Below are 20,937 nucleotides of genomic sequence, written 5' to 3'. Positions count from 1 at the left end.
ACCCATAGAATGTAGGAGGAGGCACACTCCAAGAGATGCACACAGCGATCCTTGATACAATCGGCTTTAACAGAGGAGACCCCGTAGAAGGCCTAAATAAGTGTAGGCAAAAGAAGACAGAGCACCCCACAGCGTTTGCTGGATGTTTGTGGATTCACTTCACCGCAGTTTTTGGCGAGTTAGCCCGCGCCCATTTGTCCCCAGATAATATGGCCAAATGGACCCGAATTCTAGTCTCCCACGCCACAGAAGCAGGACGAAAAGCTTGCGCAAATTATGACCCCTCAGATGAAGCCCACAATGAAAAATGGGTTTTGAAGAGATTGTCCCGCGATTGGGAGCAATCAATTGCAGGCAAAACCGCATTTATAACACCCGATGAAGAGCAGGTATAAATGAACCCAGTTAAAGCACACCAGAACCCCGCATGGGTAAATGAAGGCAGGAACAGCCAACCCCAACCAAATTATAATTGTGGACAGCTAGGACACTTTGCATGAGAGTGCAATGCGCCCCAGAAGCAGCAGAGAAACCAACAGACAGGCACCCTAAACAAGAATAGGGCAAAGTCGATCCATAGCGTTAGCGCCCGTTCAGAGAATGCAGACATGAACGGCACCGACTGACGGTGTTCGGGCTCCCCAACCTGGGTCTGCGACACCCTTTGGGACAAGTCTGGTAGACCGGTAGTAGCAGGCAAAGTTCGGGGACAACCCGCAGAATTTCTTTGGGACACAGGAGGGTCCCGCACCACACTCAATTCCTCCACGATGTCCCAGCGAGACACGTGACCTACAACAGACACCATTACACTCAGCGGTTTTACAGGCCATTTACAACAGGGATACATCACGGCCCCTATAGCAATACAGATAGGGAACATCACAACCAAGCACCCCGTAGTTTTAGTTGATCTGCCCCAGACAGCAGAACATATCCTTGGGATCGATTTCGTGAGCTCCCATAACCTTTCTTTCGACCGAGTGAACAAGTGTGTATGGAAAATGGCAAAGGCAGCACGACCCCCGCCACGCTCACAGTAGGAGAATACGTAAATAGGATTAGCTCAGTAGGAGACTTCTGGTTTGACCCTTGAGCCATTAGTGCAGACAAACAGGTTAGGGAAGTCCTGCAGAAACACAAAGCAGCATTTACACAGCACAAGCACGACTGTGGCAGTTTGGCTGGCTTTGTGAACATTACAGGTCCCGACCCTAAACCCCGGAAGCAGTACGGATTTCCCCAGGAAGCAGAGGGAGAAATTTCCAAAGTAATAGAGATTTTGTTGGATCAAGGCGTACTCAGATCAGTAGCCTCCACAAACAACGCACCGATTTGGCCTGTCAGGAAACCGGATGGATCATAGCAATTGACCATTGATTACCGGGAACTGAACAAAGTAACCCCAGCAGCACCCCCACCGTAGCCACGAGTCCCGAGACCATGCTCAAACAGGGACTCCAGTCAAAATATTTTTTGGTTTTGGACATTAGTAACGGCTTTTGGTCCATTCATTTGGCTAAAGCACGCCAGTACAAATTTGCCTTTACATTCCAAGGGTAACAATACACGTGGACGTGCCTTCCACAACTCCCCCTCCATTTTCCACCGACAGCTGGCAAATGGATTAGCAAAATGTTCCCGCCCCAATTGTCTGGTCCAGTACGTACGACTTGTTACTACAGACAGACACAAAGGGAGAGTACATTTTGCTTATTGCCGAGCTCCTAGCACTCCTAAAAGAAATTGGTTGTAAAGTCAACCACAAGAAGGCCCAGATTCTGAAAGAAAAAGTGATTTACTTAGGAACAGTGATCAGTCATGGTAAACGTGAGATCGAGCACAAGAGAATTGGCTCGATCATCAAATTGCCCCTTCCCCACAATGTCTCAGCTCTCCGGTCATTTTTAGGACTGGTTGGCTACTGCCAAAACCATATTGACGGTTTCGCCACTAAAGCAGCGCCCCTTTCTGAACTTCTCAAGAAGCAGGCACCTTGGGAATGGCTTCCACAGCATACAGGTGCCGTGGACGCTTTAAAAAGAGCACTCAGCACAGCCCCCGCACTACAGGTCCCAGATCCACATTCCCCGTACGCTATCGAGGTAGCAAGCACCGACCGAACCCTTTCGGCCGTGCTCCTCCAGGAACGCCACGACCAGTTGCATAGCATACGCCTCACGCATGTTAGACCCCGTGGAGCAAGGATTTTCTGCCTGTGAAAGGCACCTGCTCGCAGTTTTTTGGGCAGTGCAATACTTTGCATAGATTACAGGACTCAACCCCAAGACCATCCTCACAGAACACACACTGACACAGCTCTTGTTAGACGGCCGACTTAAAGATGGCAGTCAGCCAAATCCATGCAGCCCATTGGACCCTTCTTTTACAGGGAAGGGACATCACGGTAAAGAGAACGAAAACCCACACATTCCTTGCCGATAATCTGCAGTATGCAGGCACCCCTCATGAATATGAGATCATCACCACTAAACACAACACAGGCCCATTTATTCCCAAAACACCCCCCAGGAAAACAGGTAGTACACCCCAGAGACCCCAGCCCACAGACACGTGCGCACCGCTGAAGATATTTGTGGATGGCTCCTCCACAGTGTTAAACGGAAAGAGAATTACCGGTTGCGGTATATATGTGGAGGACGTGCAGGGACGCGCCCCAGATGAAATTTCCTTCAAGTTGCCAGGACACTTAGGCTCGCAGGCAGAAGAGCTGGCAGCAATTGCATATATTGTAGACCACCCAGACTTGTTCCCGACCCCAGCAGACATCTATTCAGACAGCTTGTATGTCTGCAATAGTTTGACAGAGTTCCTACCACTCTGGGAAACAAGAGGATTTGTTTCCTCGGATGGTAAACCCCTACCCTCAGCCCGATTACTCAACCATATCTTAGAGACAGAGAAGGATAGGAAATACGGAATAATTAAGGTTCGCAGTCATCACCATTCTTCCCCTGTGGTAGTAGAGGTATTATGGTACCTGGTAATGCTGGAACACCATTGGTAGAAACTGTATGCTTCCTATTGGTCAAGATGTATGGTAGCTCCGCCCTGCTAGGCAGGCTATAAGAGCCCGTGCCACCCCAGCAGCCTTCATTCTGTACCTGAACTGTTGGGGGAAACATCTAGCGTATTAAAGCCTTCAGTTGGACTACAACATCGCTTTCGTGGTCATTGATCATGCATCAATTTAATAAGCTAGTTTTAAAAAGGATGGAGCTCCGAATCAAGCCGGAGTGTCTGCAACTCAGCCCCCATGCGGCGAACTCAGAGGCAATCTTCAAGCACTGGCTGGCGTGTTTTAAAGGATATCTCGGGACGGCCGAAAACACACCCACAGGAGAACAGAAAATGCAAGTCCTGCACTCAAGGATGAGCCCGGAGATTTACACCCTCATCGAGGAAGCGGAAGACTTCGATGCAGCAATAGAGCTGCTAAAAGGACATTATATTCGCCCGGTAAACTAGGCCGACGCCCGACATCTGCTAGCAACGAGGTGACAAACCCCTGGAGAATTGCTGGGAGTATTCTACCGTGCACACATGGTGTTGGGGAGAAACTGCAGCTGCCCGCAAGTTTCGGCAAGCGAACATAATGAACTCTTGGTCCGGGACGCTTTCGTGGCAGGTATGTTATCCTCCCAAATCTTCCAGCGATTGCTAGAAAAAGACACTCTAGGTCTCAAGGAGGCATGGGCCCTTGCAGGCTCCCTGGATGTGGCCTCCAGAAAAGCCCACGCTTACGTTCCCAACCGCGCGGCAGCCCCCTGGGTACCGTGGTACTCCTCCGCAGCCGACCCCGAGACATCCCCCATCCCCTCACAATCTTGTGCTGCAAGGCGGCCTGGCAACCCCGGGGTGCCCCGCTGCGGGCAGGCCAAGCAGCCCTGCCAGCGCTGCCCGGCCTGCGCATCCACCTGCAAGGGATACGGTAAAAAGGGCCATTTCGTGGTGGTATGCCAGGCCCGTGCGGTTGCCGCGGTCTCCGGCGGCGAATGCGGAGCGCCACCACAAACCTCTCCACGGTCCCCGTGCGGCCAGCGGGCACCGCCATCTTCCTACTCCAGGGCCACGTGCGGCCCCCGTGCACCGCCATCTTGTCCCGCGGATGCCACGTTAGAGGGATGGGTGCTGCCATTTCGTGCACCCCCAGCCATGTGCGACCAATGGGAGCCACCATCTTGGATAAACCCCCAGGACCCCAGCTTGGCTGACCACACACTGCCCGAAGAGAACACTCAACTGCTGCGATTATCCTCGGTGATCTGGATCAGTCCCGGTTTCGAACACTTTCAACTGCTACAACGACTGTATTTATCAACGGGCACGAGACGTCCTGCCTAATCGACTCTGGTAGCACGGAGAGCTTCATACACTCCGACATGGTAAGGCGCTGTTCTCTCCTCGTCCACCCCGTTAATCAAAAAATCTCCCTGGCCTCCGGTTCCCACTCAATAGAGATAAAGGGGTTTTGTGTGGCAAACCTCATAGTCCAGGGAAGGGAGTTTACAAATGACCTGCTCTACGTCCTTCCCCACCTCTGCGCGGCCACACTCCTAGGTTTAGACTTCCAGTGTAACCTCCAAAGTCTAACTTTCAAATTTGGCTGCCCTATACCCCCCTCACTGTCTCCGGCCTCGCGACCCTCAAGGTCGATCCGCCTTCCCTGTTTGCGAATCTCACCCCGGATTGCAAACCCGTCGCCACCAGGAGCAGACGGTACAGTGCCCAGGACCGGATCTTTATTAGGTCAGAGGTCCAAAGGCTACTGAGGGAAGGAGTCATTGAAGCTTGCAACAGTCCCTGGAGAGCTCAAGTAGTGGTGGTAAAGACCGGGAAGAAGCATAGGATGGCCATCGACTACAGTCAGACCATCAACAGGTTTACGCAGCTGGACGCGTACCCTCTCCCCCGCATATCTGACCTGGTAAACAGGATCGCGCATTACAAGGTCTTCTCCATGGTGGACCTTAAGTCCGCCTACCACCAGCTCCCCATCCGCACTAGTGACTGCAAATACATGGCCTTCGAGGCACATGGGCGGCTCTATCACTTCTTAAGGGTTCCCTTCGGTGTCACCAACTTTCCAGCGCGAGATGGACCGAATGGTTGACCGGTACAGTTTACGGGCAACATTCCCGTATCTCGATAATGTCACCATCTGCGGCCATGACCAGCAGGACCACGACACCAACCTCCGAAAATTCCTCCAGACCGCAAAGATCCTTAACGTCACATACAACAAGGATAAATGCATGTTTAACACCGACCGCCTAGCCATCCTCGGCTATGTAGTGCGAAATGGAGTTATAGGCCCCGACCCCGAATGCCTGCGCCCCCTTATGGAGTTCCCCCTCCCTCACTGCCCCAAGGCCCTGAAGCGCTGCCTAGGGTTTTTTAGTTACTACATCCAGTGGGTCCCCAACTATGCGGACAAGGCCCGTCCCTGATCCAATCCACAGCTTTTCCCCTGTCGATAGAGGCCCACCAGGCCTTCAGCCGCATCAAAGCAGACATTGCAAAGGCCACGATGCACGCCATCGATGAGTCCCTCCCCTTTCATGTCGAGAGCGACGTGTCTGACGTAGCTCTGGCGGCCACCTTCAACCAAGCGGGCAGACCCGTGGCCTTCTTCTCACGTACCCTCCATGCTTCCGAAATCCGCCACTCCTCAGTCGAAAAGGAGACCCAGGCCATAGTAGAAGCTGTGCGACATTGGAGGGATTACCTGGCCGGCAGGAGATTCACTCTCCTCACTGACCAACAGTCGGTTGTTTTCATGTTCGATAATTCACAGCGGGGCAAGATAAAAAACGATAAGATCTTGCGGTGGAGGATCGAACCCTCCACCTACAACTACGAGATCTTGTATCGTCCCGGGAAGCGAAATGAGCCTCCTGACGCCCTGTCCCGCGGCACATGTGCCACCGCACAAGTGGACCGCCTCCGAGCCCTCCACGAGGACCCGGGGGTCAATCGCTTTTTCCACTTTGTCAAGACGGGAACCTGCCCTACTCCATCGAGGTCAGGTCAGCCATCAGGGACTGCCAAATCTGCGCGGAGTGCAAACCGCACTTCTACCAGCCAGAGAAAGCGCACCTGATAAAGGCTTCCCGTCCCTTTGAACGCCTCAGCATGGACTTCAAAGGCCCCCTCCCCTCCACCGACCACAACACGTACTTCCTGAACGTGATTGACGAGTACTCCCGGTTCTCATTCGCCATCCCCTGCCCCGATATGACCGCAACAACCGTCATCAAGGCCCTCCATAGCATCTTTGCACTGTTCGGGTTACCCGCCCACATACACAGTGATAGGGGGTCCTCCTTTATGAGCGACGAACTGCGTCAATTCCTGCTCAGCAAGGGCATCGCCTCGAGCAGGACGACCAGTTACAACCCCCGGGGTAACGGACAGGTAGAGAGGGAGAACGGGACAGTCTGGAAGACCGTCCTACTGGCCCTGCGGTCCGGGAATCTCCCAGTCTCCCACTGGCAGGAAGTCCTCCCGGATGCCCTCCACTCCATCCGGTCACTGCTTTGTACCACAACCAGCCAGACACCTCAGGAACGTCTCCTTGTCTTCCCCAGGAAGTCCTCCTCTGGGACCTCGCTCCCAACCTGGCTGGCAGCTCCCGGTTCCATCCTGCTCCCAAAACACGCGTGGGCGCACAAGTCGGACCCGTTGGTCGAGAGGGTCCATCTTCTCCACGCTAACCCCCAGTACGCCTATGTGGCGTAGCCCGATGGCCGACAAGATTCGGTCTCCCTACGAGACCTGGCGCCTGCTGGAGCCCCACGCACACACCAGCTACCAGTCCCACCCTCCCCTCCATCAGGGCACCTTACAGGAGGATCGGTCCTTCCGCCGGCCCCGTCTAGGCCCCCCCACCCACCAAAGCACCCCGCAGGCGCTCCCTTCCCAGGTCAACCGTTTTTCCCACCAGCGCCGTCTAGGGGTGTCGAAGCTGCCACGGAGACCGAAGCCACGCTCCCGGAGTCACAGACACCCGAGCCTCCACCGGAGTCACCACCGAAGCTTCGACGATCACAGAGGACGACCAGGGCCCCCGATCGACTGATTGCTTCATTTTAAATTGTAAATTTTAATGATAAATTATAAATAGTTATTAGAATTGTAAATAGCTACAAAACGCTATTACGGTAGTGTCATGCCACCACCCCCGTCGGACTCTTTTTTAACAGGGGGTGAATGTGGTAGTAGAGATATTATGTTACTGGTAATGCTGGAGCACCATTGGTAGAAACTGTATTCTTCCTATTGGTCAAGATGTATGGTAGCTCCGCCCTGCTAGGCGGGGTATAAGAGCCCATGCCGCCCCAGCAGCCTTCATTCTGTACCTGAGCTGCTGTGGGAAACATCTAGTATATTAAAGCCTTCAGTTGGACTACAACCTCGCTTTAGTGGTCATTGATCATGCATCATCCCCCCGTGGTAACGCTAAAGCAGACGCCCTAGCGAAGGCAGGCTCCAGGCGTGGTTATTTTGGAACCCCCCGAAAGCACCCCAGTACACGCAGTTCAGGTCTTACAGACCAACATTCAGGATATAGCGAAGGCCCAGAAAGAGGACGAGAAACTCAGGGAAGTTTTAAAGGGAACCTTCCCAGCCCAGTACGACAAGTTTAAAAATGCAATCACCACACACGACGGTGTGATTTTAAAGGATGGCATTTATATAGTTCCCAGCCAGGACAGGAACCAGATCATTTGTCAGTACCATGACAATCATGGACACCAAGGAATTGAACCCACCCTAGCCCACCTCAGACCGCTCTGCTGGTGGCCTGATTTAAAAATCGATGTAACACACTACATTGAGAATTGCTTAATCTGTGCCCAGAACAATCCGGACAGATATGCTAAAAAGGCTCAACTTAGCCATACCCGTCCCGTTAATGGACCCTGGTCAAATCTCCAGATAGATTATATAGGACCCCAACGCCTGTGCATAAATGGTTACAAGTATGTGTTGGTGGTCATAGACACCTTCACAAAATGGGTGGGAGCATTTCCATCACAAACTAATACGGCCAAGACGACGGCTAAAATATTAACACACCACATCTTTACATGATGGGGCCTCCCACGCAGTATAGAGTCCGACCAAGGCTCCCATTTCACCGGACGTGTAATGAAAAACGTCCTCACAATTATCGGCATTAGACAAAAGTTCCATATTGCATACCACGCCCAGTCAAGTGGTATCGTAGAACAAATGAATAGGACATTGAAAGCCACCCTCAGGAAAATGGTTCAGCAAAATAACAGCACCTGGGATTCAGTACTCCCATTTGCTGTAATGTTTTTTAAAAACACAGTATCCACGTCCACAGGATACACCCCCCACACCCTCATGACCAGACGCCCTATGAAAGGCGCTGAGTACTTACTAGGACTGGATTTGGCCAGCCCCGCAGTTACAGCCCTCACGCATGAAAATGCAGTTAAACAACTAGTACAGAACATAAAGGCAGCCCAACTCACCGCAGCAGTGAGACTTGAAACCAGGAAGAAACTGAGCAAGGCTTGTTTCGACAAAACAGTACACGCCACTGAGTTTACAGTAGGGCAACAAGTTATGCTTTCCCTTTACAACCCCAGTTCATTCCTCTCCCCAAAATTTTCCGGACCGTACTCCATTTTGGACAAAGTCAGCCCCTCAGTATACAAAATAAGGTATCCCAATGGTAAGTCTGCATGGTTTCATATAAACCAGCTCAAGGCTTACGGCTCACAGAATAACCACACACACCACATCCTGCTCACAGCAGCAGACGATCATGCCCCACCCACAGATGACGTATTCCTACCCTCCCCCAGCCAATCCAGCCCACCCTCAGACACGACTTCAACTCTGCCCCCAGAGGCACGACTCCGCCTCGCCCTTCCCTCAACCAGCAGCGACAGCGACAGTGATAGCGATCACAATTACGACAGCCACAGCACACCACGTTACGACTATACCCCTGCACCAGGCCCCACTCGCAGTGAATCTGAGCATGATTCTACCGACCCATTTGAGATCACTTATATCAAAGCCCCTGACCCAGACCCACCGCCCGACGATTACGGATTGAAACATAGTAGCTCCAACCTCGACACACGATTCTGGCACCGAGACAATTCGTTCAGGCTCATCCGGGATGATGAGATGGACCCCAATTCGTCCCAAGCAGCTTTAGCACGGTTACTACAGACAAGAGTTTGGCAGCCGGGAGAAGATGATGACTTAGAGTCTGACTCCCACCAAACAAATCCCTTTGCGACCCTGTTCGCTTTAAGCAGTGAGGTGTCCAGATGATGGCGAAAAAAAGAATCGATGGAGAGATACGGTGTCCTTTCTGATGGAACCTGCACCATGTTTGTTGAATGTTTGTTCGTTAGTGTTATCGTTAAGTGTTGTGTGTAAACTCGGAAAGTTTTTCACGGCCCCATGTCACCACTCCTTTAATGCCCCCCGGCTGTTAATGGAACAAGTTTGTCCCAGACAATAGTTCAGAGGAACTAGTTTGTCACCAGAATCTTGTTGAAGGTACAAGTTTGTCCCAGACAATAGTTCAGAGGAACTAGTTTGTCTACAGAACACGACTCATGGTTGCTCTCCTAATTCGAGAGGCAGCCCCCCACGACGACCACATTCTTACCTGTTCTTGCCGGTTGCTCAGACAGTGGAGGAACGGCATTGGTCCCCGCCCTGCCTGAGGACCCCCCTCTGGTCAGCTACGCTCGGGTAGAGCACATACGGCATTGATCACCGTCCTACCCGGGGATTCCACCCATTTCTTACCCGCCGCGGCCCGTACGCACCCCATTTTGGCTCGTTTAAGTTCAAAATTCTTTTGTTTGGTTTTGGCAACCCTTAGGTTGCTTCCCTATGCTATTTACATCCTCAAACACTGGGATGGTAAATTACACAGGCTGCGAGACGGCTCGCAGTACAGCAGTATTTTTCTTAAATGTCTAGTCCAAATATTTGGTTTCTAAAAAAAATGAGGGCGTCACAGATGGTGACCAATTATTAAGGGAAATTGGCAGTAAAGGACAGACAGACAGACAGACGAGATCTTAGGCAAGATAATAACAGAAATTATGCTTGTGTTCATAGAACTCCGGAACCTCAGGAACCCCAGAGGAAGACAAAGAAGAAGTCCGACAAAAGATGAAGACAGCCTTCGTGTTCACATGGATCTTAGCAGGATCCTTCAGTTGCGCGCGGACGCTACCCCCCTGACCCCTACCACACAAACCATAAATGATTCCCACACGGAACCCCGAGATAACTAGCCCAGCGACAACTAGCAATACCCCGACCTGGTGTGATAAGTTTATCACCTGGTACTCACTCTCATAAGTAGTCGAAGCACTCTTAGTGCTGGCGATACTTTGAAGTGTTGTGCAAACGTTTAGAGTCAAGAAATGGGGAAACAGAGCATATCGCTCTCGCACCCCAGTGTACAGATTTAGGTCCCCCATTTTTGGATTTCACCAGACCCCCGAACCCATTGGGACGGATTAAAGAGCATCCATTTTGTTTAATGTATTCTATGGAATAAAGAGATGTAAACCTCTGTGTCTGACTGCCAGGCCAGAGAAATTTGTGTGCTGCTATTTTGTACAGTTTAAGATGTATAGATTGTTTTTGGATTGTTTGTATTTTGGATTGTTTGAATGAGGATAGTTTATTGAGAATAGTTAGAGGTTCCAGTTTTTTATTTTTCTGTAATGCATGTATTTAATGTCATTGCGCCCCGTAGAATTTTATGATAATGAATGTATTTAAAATGGTTTAGGTAAAATTGTGTTGCATAGGATAGGACAGTGTAGAGCCTAAGCATGGGTGCCCCGGTGATCAGAGGATGAAGACGCCATAGTAATGTGGTCCTTCACGCTTCGCGTTGAGGATCACAAGGAGGGTGTGTAGCCATCTGGGATGGCCACGTCCCGATTACAAAATGGACACCTGCAAAGAATGCAGGGAAAATTGGACAATGCTATGCAATAAGCAGATGCAAGCGCTGTCTGTTGATTAGAACTTTAAACTCTCAGACAGGACAGAAACTACCAAACAATCTACATACTAATGAGCCATCTCTGGGGACAAAAGGGAAACATTTAGATACACAATGTTAAGGCAGACTCCCCGGCGCCAGAAGAAGCTAAGACAAAGCAGACTGACAGTCACCAGGACACGCCCAGCGATCAGGGAACCACCCCTCTATTGGAGGAAAATCGATACAGATGATTGGGAAAGACCCAATTAGTTGAGGCCAAGTTCAAGGCCCGCCCAAAAGCGGCGAAGCCTTTTTCCGTATAATAGGTATCCCCCAAGGGAGGAACGCTCGCCTTTGGTTTTGGTTCTCAGTGAAGAGAGAGACCAGCCTAGCAGCTGCATCAGAACAAGTAAGTCCCAATTCAACGCACGCTACGAGATAGACGCTCCTAGTTGCTACCCTGTGAACAGCTCAACCCAGCAACCTCAGAACCGAGCAACGGCCATTGTTCCTCTGACTGAGTGGGCGCCCGAAGCTAAGTATAGGCCTTAGTAATGGTGGTAGTTTAGTTTGTAGAGTTTACACATGAGTAGATTTGACTGTGTGTAAATAAATGAGCATTGCTTTTGAACTTACGAACGGTGTATCGAGTCATTGATCAGTATTCGGTTTGGAACCTTGTGGCGGTGTCGAAAGATACCTGGCGACTCTTGAGCAAACGTGATTAAACAGAACCAAATTAAGAGCCAACCAAAAGTTAGCAACAACATATAGGACAGACCAGGTAAGGGCAGCAGATTTAGTGAATCAAATCAATTTTTACAACGATCGACAATGGTTTCATGATCACCATTCGACTTTGGGCGGGATCCTCCAGCCATTTATTGGTGACAGGGTTCTCTGAATCTGCCGATAGTGCACCCACCGCCCGGCGTGACGGGGAGGACCAGCAACGGAGAATCTCGGTACTTGACTTCAAATTTCACCACCTGCCGTGGTGGGACCCCAGAGCATTACCCTGGGTTTCTGGTCCAGTGACCATACCGCAACGCCATCATTTCCAGCTTTAGCATGGCCACTCCACTAATTACAATTACATTTGAGGGCTCAGTGAATTGGCAATGCACGCCGCTGACCTCGAGGAAAGGTGCCCGCAAAGATCCAGTGATCTCTGTAGCATGCCATTTTCCTTTCCTGATGTCAGTTTGAATCTGGCACCAGCTCTAGTGGATCTCCAAATGTCGAGAAACATCAAGTGTGTTAAGTAGCTGTATTCTCACAGACAGCAAAACAGGAGGTAAAATGCTCTAAAATTTTCACTTCTTATTAGCATTTTACAGGGAATTAATTAAATAATTGGGCATGCACATAATTAAAATAGAAGCTGAAATATCACAGACAAATTCTTTAAATATAAAAAGTCCTTTAAACTTCAATAATTTGTTTTTCTCGTAATGGAGAAATTTGATATTTCACAAATGTGATCCCAGCCAGACCTTGGAATTGCACAGAGTGATGTTTGAAAGTAGTGTGCCATTAAAACCCAGTATTCAACAAGGTGCAACATTTTTCAAAGGCTTTTAAAGAGAAACTAATAGGGGAAAAGGGTAAGTTTTCATCTGTTCAGTGATTTCTAATTGATTGTGACTGGACAAACTTTAACAGTGCCCTCATGGGGACGCATAGAATCACTGGCATCGACTTCTCGATTTCTCCATTTAACCATGCATGTGTGGGCTACTGAAGCTTCTGTCAGTGTCAGAGAAATAATGATGGCGAACACCTACAGTTTAGTTGTCCTCACCACTGCAAACACTGGGCCAATTTATATAGAGAGAAAAATCTCCATAGTTTTGGATGATGCCACAGGGTTGCAGCAAATAGAAGCGGGTGACCTGATAATGCTTGAATATGTAAGAATAAAACCAAAGGAGATCAGCCCCACTGAGCTGGAGAATGGAGAAGATACATTAAAGGAGTTGTGGTCAATTATGTTGAGCAGCACAGTGGCGCAGTGATTAGTGCTGCTGCCTCACGGAGCTGAGGTCCCAGGTTCGATCCCGGCTCTGGGTCACTGTCCGTGTGGAGTTTGCACATTCTCCCCGTGTTTGCGTGGGATTCGCCCCCACAACCCAAAAGATGTGCACAGGTTAATTGGCCATGCTAAATCGCCCCTTAATTGGAAAAAATGAATTGGATAATCTAGATTGAAAAAAAAAATTATGTTGAAGGCTGAAGAGAGGTTAAAGTGGGACGGTACATCACTCATTGGAGGGATCCAAACAAGGAGGAGATAGAGCGGAATTTTCCAAAATTGCACAGAGTGCTCGATCGGACAAGAAAAGCCTTTTCAAGCCAGATCAAACATCACTCTGTGCAATTCCAAGGTCTGGCTGGGATCACACAGTCAACTGGGGGGTTGCCAAACCCTTCGGCAGACCTGGAATTCTGAGGGCAATGTGCCATTTTTAAAGGGTGCGCCAATGTCAAAGTGAAGTTAACAGTCTCTCTCTTATCCCCCAGACATCAGGGTCTGCTTTAGCACAGTGGGCTAAACAGCTGGCTTGTATTGCAGAACAAGACCAGCAGCGCGGGTTCAATTCCTGTACCAGCCTCCCTGAACAGGCACTGGAATGTGGTGACTAGGGGCTTTTCACAGTAACTTCATTGAAGCCTACTTGTGACAATTATTATGACATCAAGACCCCAGGCAGACATGTAGTGTACCCCCAACCCTCCAACACAGAGGAGCAACCTCCCACTCAACACTCAATGGTCAAGTCGCCCCCCCCCCCGCCCCCCTCCCCAGCCCCCGACACACCACGGAGGCATCAAGGTGATCCCACGCACATCCTCGCCTGCATCGGAGATTCCCCTCCATTCTAAATATCTCCCCACCCCCCCAACTGCCATATAGACACAACCACCCCCCTCCACCATCGCCCCCGTCCCCCACACATAATGGAGCTCCCCAGCGGCCCTGCCCTGGAACCACCCCCTGGCAGTGCCAACCTGGCTATGCCAGGACACATGGCCAGGGGGCCTGGCGGCTGTACCAGCGGGTTAGAGTTGGCAATAGTAGGGGAGAGTGGATGTGATAAAAATGTGATGACTATGGAATCAGGGAGATATTCCTTGATCTGCTGCCTCCACTGAAAGATATTGTTCCTTAATCTTATAGGAAAACTTTACGGCTGAAATTTTCCGGTCGTTGCAATTAAATTTTCCCGCCAACAGCGAAGCCCCGCCAGCGGGTTTTGCGGTGGCGTGGGGTGGTTACAATGGGAAATCCCATTGACAATTGGTGGGAAGATAGAATCCCGCTACCAGTGAACGGCATGCAGCCAAGAAACATGCAGGTGGTGACCCGGAGAATCCAGTCTATTATCTTTCACTGGCAGCTACTTCAGAAGCCTAAACAGGCCAAGTCCAACTATTAGGAGGCTGGCATGGCTCCTGGACATGTAAATCTGTGATGAGGCCCATACTTTTCCGAACTGAATGAAAGATAATTAATAAATGAAATGGGTTGTACAGTGTGTGAAAAGAACAATTAAAAGCTTAATAGTGTGCGAGGGCAGAATAGACTTCCTATTGATGTTCTGCCTGACATCTGCCACCAAAATAAAAATTGGACCTAAAATAAAACAAAATCTTTCCTGCGCACTGCAATCTATTGTGTATGTTATTTTAAAGAAGATCAATGCCCTGATTAATCTCATGGCTGAGGAACTCCAGTTACCGACTTCACTATAACTGAGACTGCTGCCTTATCATCAACAACAGCTCTGGATAATAACCCATCACCTGGATAATTTCATGAAATCACTTTTCAAAGATCACCTCTTAACACTGTCAGTACAATTTCACCTCCACCCTCATGTGTCAGTGATTCCGATTCACGTAGTTAAGAGAGAATGCAAGTAAAAAGTTATGATTTACTTTCAAGATTCAGATAGTGCGGTCAAGTCACTTCAACCAAACTTACTCCTTCCGTGACTGTATATTTATTTTCTTTTTTAGTAAAAACTCACAGAACTCTCACAGTAAGGTGGTCCTTTTGAAGTTGCTCGTTCAGGTTATGGCGAAGCTTGTTCTAAGACGGTAAGAACCAGTCCTGTTTGACCTTTAACATGATCCTGTCATAAGCAATCCTGTCATCCCATGTTACTGCAGGATGCACCTATCTCTGATGGGGCCCGATCGCTGCCTTGTACTCGAAGCAAATCCTGCTTACCCACAGTAAAGCACTGGATCAGTGAGCTCACCTTTATATCCCTGCCCTTTGCCCCTTTCTCAGATTGTGGAGTTTAAAATAAATAATTACCTCTACAGTTTGTTGAGAGTGCATCCCAAACAGGCCGATTTTAAAAGTAGTGTCAGCATCACAGAACAAACCTTCCCCCACCCTTCCCACACAAGGAGACGCAGCCACAACTATGAAGTAGAACATGATCCTTGCTTAGCAGGACAGGATGGAGTGGTAACCATTATTTTCAATTCATTCTCCAAATGTGGGCATTGTTGGCAATTGCCTTGTTCTAGCTGGGTCAAAATCCTGCAACTCCCTCGCTGACAGCATTCTGGGTGTACCTGCATCTCATGGTTGCAGTGATTCAAGAAAGCAGCTCACCACCACCTTATCAATGGATGGGCAATAAATGCTGGCATAGCCAGTGATCTGCGCCCGGATCCCAACATTGGGCGTAATTCTCCGACACCCCCGCTGGGTCGGCGAATCGGCGCCGCGCGAATTGCACCACGTCGCCCCAATGCCGGGACGCAATTCTCCACAGAGCGGAGAATCGGCATGATTGGCGCGGCGACAGTCGGGTATGGGCCGACTCTCCGGCTCGGATGGGCCGAGCGGCCTTCACAAAAAATCCGAGTCCCACCGGCGCCGTTCTAACATCCTCTGTGCTGGCGAGACCTCAGCGTTGAAGGGTCCGGCGGCGGACTGTGGGGGGGGAGGGGTAGTGGCCTGGCCCGCGATCAGGGCCGACCGACCGGCGGGCCGGACTCTGTGGCTGGGGGCCTCCTTTCCTCTGCGCCGGCTCCTGTAGCCCTGCGCCATTTGGTGTTGGGGCCGGCGCGGGGAAGAAGGCCACTGCGCATGCGCTAGTTGGCACCGGCCCAACTGCGCATGCGCAGACCCCACGGCGCCGGGTTCACTCCGGGATCGGGAGCTGGAGCAGCGTGGGCCGCTCCAGTACCATGCTAGCCCCCTGTGGGCCAGAGAATGGGGTACCAGAACGGGCGCCGACTCCAGAGTAAAACACTCCCGTTTTTACGCCGGCGTCGACACTTAGCCACCCGATGGGAGAATCCCGCCCATTATTTTTCAAGTTGCCCTGAAGGAAGTTGGTGTGGGTCTTTTTCATGAAAAACTGAAGTTTGTGCAATGAAAGTGCTCCCACAAAGCTGCTGAGGAAGTCCCAGGACTTTGATCCAGTAACGAGGAAGCCACGGTGATCTACATCCAAGTCAAAATAGTGTGTGACTTGGAGCATAGCTTGCAAGTAATCTAAACCACAATGTTTTCTCATCAGCACTGATGTGAATTGAAGCCCAATGGACTTGGGTTCTTTGGGTCTTTTCACTGAGTTCAGCCTGTGGTATTATCAAAATGTAAGAACTGCAAGGGTTAATGAAGTGCCTAGAGTAGCCACTAGAGGGAGCTACAGTTACAAGTATATAAGGCAGTGATGTTAAGCCTTGTGGGAGAGTGTGTGCAGGAGTTAGCTAGAGAGAGTCAGAAGTACAAATAGTGTCAGTGCGAGCAGATCATAGTTTATATCAGTATTAAGATTAGCTGTAGATGAGTGTAGTTTAAATGTTAATAATCGACTGTAATCTTTAGGAGTACATTTCGAATCCAAATTAATAGTGTTAAGTTCAAGCTATTTTGTGGACTTTGTGAACACTATTCCAACCATCCTGAAACAAGCAACACAAAGAACACCACACAGCCTACTGCTTTCCTGGAGAAAACACTTCAGGAATCATACGTAAGTTGGTCTAGAGCTACATCTACCGCTGACCCCGGCCATGGGAGCGGAAAGTGGCTCCAGGCATCTCGGACAGTGTCGGTATTGGTCTTCACTGCTTGTTCATTGAATATCACCAAAAAGTATCAGAAAGGAAACTCAGACAGATTTATAGAGCTGGCCTGACTTTCCTTCTGTTCATTTAATTGCTGTCTTTATTACCAATTATTCAATGCAATGCCCACGACTCAAAGGGCGGGATTCTCTAATCCTGCGGCAGAGGGTCCACGCACGACGGCGTGAACGGGCCGACCCGCAAAAGGGGCCAGCACGGCACTGGAACGGTTCGCGCCGCTCCAGCTGCCAATCCCGACGCAAACTGGGTGCCGCGGGATCTGCGCATGCGCAGTGGCGCCGGCGCCAACATGCACATGCGCAGTGGTGCCGGCGCAAACAAATGCATGCGCAGTGGCTTCCTTCAACGCGCCGGCCCCGACGCAACACGGCGCAGGACTACAGGGGCCGGAGCGGAAGAAACGAGGCCCCCAGCCAGAGAGGCCGGCTCCCTGATCGGTGGGTCCCGATCGCGGGCCAGGCCACATTGGACCTCCCCTTCCCCCCCACAAGCCGCCCCCTACCCTTCCACGCCGAGTTCCCACCGGCTGAGAGCAGGTGTGGACGGCGCCGGCGGGACTTGGCGTTTTTACGATGACCACTCGGCCCTTTCCGTGCCAAGAATCGGTGGCCCGGCCGCATAGAGAGGCCCCTGACCGGCGCTGCGCCAGCCACACCGGTGCCAATGGTGCCGATTCTCTGCTCTGCGGAGAATCGCGTGCCGTTGTCGGGGCGGCGTGGCGCGATTCGCGCCGGTCACGGGGATTCTGCGGCCCGGCCCCGGGCTGAGAGAATCCCGCCCAAAGTGTCAGTCTACCCTGTTCTGTATTGAAGAATAAAGAACATCTGTTCGACAGCCCTACTTTGGACAGAGGTCAGGATTCCCCATTCTGAATTCTTCCCCGCTATCACTGCCAGCGAGATCTGAGAAATTGGCGCTCGGCCAAAACTCCATTCGCTGCCAAAGGACCGGAGAATCTCGCCAACATGAACAAATGGAGAATCCCGCCTAATCTCTCTCAAGTCAAAATGAAGGAAGGAGACTGAGTCAGGTTGGATTCAGGGAATGGTTTATTTATGGAAGGACTGGGCAAAGAAAGAAAACCATTAAAAATCAGACGTTTTGGAGTCTTTTCATAACCTGCTCTCTTTTAATATCAGGGCTTCGCTACCTGAGAAAATTGTCCTCCCATATATTGACCTAGAGTCACCAGCGGATGTAATGGTGAAGAATGAGTCTCTGCCCACAGTGCAGCACACGTATGAGGTATGTACAACACTTGTGGACTGTGAGGTACAGCATTATGTTGGCTACCGGGTTAATGTCCCTTAGAGTTAACATGATATTTTTGCTTGCACATGCCCTCATTGTTGGACAAGCTGTCCATTTGCGCTGGTTGAAAATGTGGAGAGCTCCATATCTGGAGCCACTGGAAACCGTGACTAGGAAGGGGCAGTGTTGGTGATGGTGGGGCTGGACGAGGCACCAATCGTATAAATTTGATGTTGCCTTGAGAGCTAGTTGCCATATTATTGCTGTCATGATGCACAGTTGATAAGTGCAACTTTCAGAGTGACCCTTAACCATAGAACTATGTTTACACAGAATGTAGAGCAGGAAAAAGTCCATTTGACCCAACCAGTCAGTGTTGGTGTCACTAATCCACACAAATCTCACCCGATTCCAACTACCTCATCTCGCCATCTTATTCTGTCATCTAATTTCATTTTGAAAGCATCACACCACGCTTTGCCACAACTGAAGAAACCCCTGAGAAACATTATTTTTTAAAAATAATATTTTATTAAGGTATTTGAAATTTTTTGTAACAGTAACAAAACCAATGACATCAACATGGTAAAATAAACATTTCCCCACCCAGCCCAATCTTCACACACCTCAACCATACAACAACAATCCGCGCCCCCCCCCCCCCCTTGGAATACTGCATCCGCTGACATTTTTCATTTTCCCCGACAAAGTCGGCGAACGGCTGCCACCTCCGGGTGAACCCCAGCATTGACCCTCTTAAGGCGAACTTTATTTTCTCAAGACTGAGAAACCCAGCCATGTCACTAACCCAGGTCTCTACACTCGGGGGGTTCAAGTCCCTCCACATTAACAAGACCAGTCTCCGGGCTACCAGGGAGGCAAAGGCCAGGACGTCGGCCTCTTTCGCCCCCTGATCTCCCGGATCTTCCGACACTCCAAAGATTGCTACCTCTGGACTCGGCACCACCCGTGTTTTTAGCACCGTGGACATTGCCTGATCAAAACCCTGCCAAAACCCTCTAAGCTTTGGGCTTGCCCAAAACATGTGGACATGATTTGCTGGGCTTCCCACGCACCTCGCACACCTATCCTCTACCCCGAAAAACTTGCTCATCCTAGCTACTGTCATGTGTGCCCGGTGGACTACCTTAAATTGTATCAGGCTAAGCCTGGCGCACGATAAGGAGGTATTAATCCTGCTTAGGGCATCCACCGATAGACCTGCCTCGATCTCTCCTCCTAGCTCGACCTCTCACTTGCCCTTAAGCTCCTCCACCGGAGTTTCCTCCACCTCCGAAAGCGCCTGGTAAATATCCGATACCTTCCCCTCTCCCACCCAGGGACTGGAAACTACTCTATCCTGTAGCCCCCGTGGCGGAAGCTGCGGAAAGGCCGGCACCTGTTTTCTCAGGAAGTCCCGCACCTGCAAACACCTACAACCATTCCCTGCTGGCAATTTAAATTTATCCTCCAAGGCTTTCAAGTTGTGTTTAAGAGTCGAACCACAAAAAAGTGATTGAGCATGATCGAACCAAATGGGAACGATGTCCCACAGCGAGAGCATTTAGCTGCGTGTTTCCTGGCACTTACAATGCTGAGAAACACAATGCTATCTAATGCGACTCCCATTAGATACGGGGCTTCGGCGGGGAACACGCGGCCAAGGCTGCACTTCATCCCAATTCCTGCACTACTCGCCGAAAAGCTTCGATGTAGGGAGAGGTGGGGACGCCATTTTTAGATGGCGTCCCAATCTTTCAAGCCCCCGACGCGACCCCCGAAGATCCCCCGAACCCCAGCTCATATAAAGGGCCCCCCACGGCATCCCCCACACCCACGCAAGACACTCCCAGCCTGATATCCACCGAGCAGAAAATACCAACCTTCCACCCTGGCATTGGCCCTGCCATCTTGCAGTGCCACCTGGGCACCTTGGCAGTGCCAGGCTGCCACTGCCAGGATGCCAGGCAGGCAATGCCAGGGTACAAGACTGGCACCAGCAGTGCCAGAGTGCCACCCTGCCCAAAGGGTAAGCACCTGGAGGCCTCCGATCCCCTGGGAGACCTCCATGAGTGGAGTTCTGTCTGGTACCCATTTGTGGGTCTCCCGGCATTTACCGGCCATATTGTGTCGCAGCGCGCTGCTTTTTGGGCGCAGCATGGCCGGTAGATTGTAACCATTGTTTCCAATGCAATAGATACAAAAATACAAAAAACTAATTCACAGAAATGTTTCTCTATTTCTTACGTGTATGTACATAATACAATTTAAAAGTTATCTTATTAAAAATTGTACTTACCTTTTTAGCATTTTTAATGGGATAAATGTTGCTGCTCCTTTGGTTCAAAGGGAAAGAGTGCTGCTGGAAAACTGGATTTTCATACTGGGACACCCACACAAACATGCAATCACACACACACCCACATTCACCACTCACTCACAAACACATACATTCACAAATACATATTCTCCTTCTCATGTCTCTCTCTCACACACACCTTTCTCTCATACCACACAATCACCTTTCG

At 50.3% G+C, this 20,937-nt stretch overlaps 1 protein-coding gene across 2 annotated transcripts in view; it reads left to right on the top strand.

Moving 5' to 3' along the window:
• LOC140398399 (integrin alpha-8-like) overlaps positions 1-20,937 on the top strand; it is a 223,488-nt gene that overhangs the window by 174,874 nt on the left and 27,677 nt on the right. For both annotated transcript variants that reach the window (XM_072487047.1, XM_072487046.1), the window contains 2 exons: positions 15,059-15,139; positions 18,298-18,403. In XM_072487047.1, coding sequence (XP_072343148.1) covers positions 15,059-15,139; positions 18,298-18,403 — 187 coding nt within the window. The remainder of the gene's footprint in view (positions 1-15,058; positions 15,140-18,297; positions 18,404-20,937) is intronic.

The sequence above is a fragment of the Scyliorhinus torazame genome, chromosome 21, assembly GCF_047496885.1.
Source record: "Scyliorhinus torazame isolate Kashiwa2021f chromosome 21, sScyTor2.1, whole genome shotgun sequence".
Taxonomy (NCBI): Eukaryota; Metazoa; Chordata; class Chondrichthyes; order Carcharhiniformes; family Scyliorhinidae; genus Scyliorhinus; species Scyliorhinus torazame.
The sequence above is the reverse complement of the archived record's forward strand: the minus strand, read 5'-3'. Positions and strand labels throughout refer to the sequence as shown.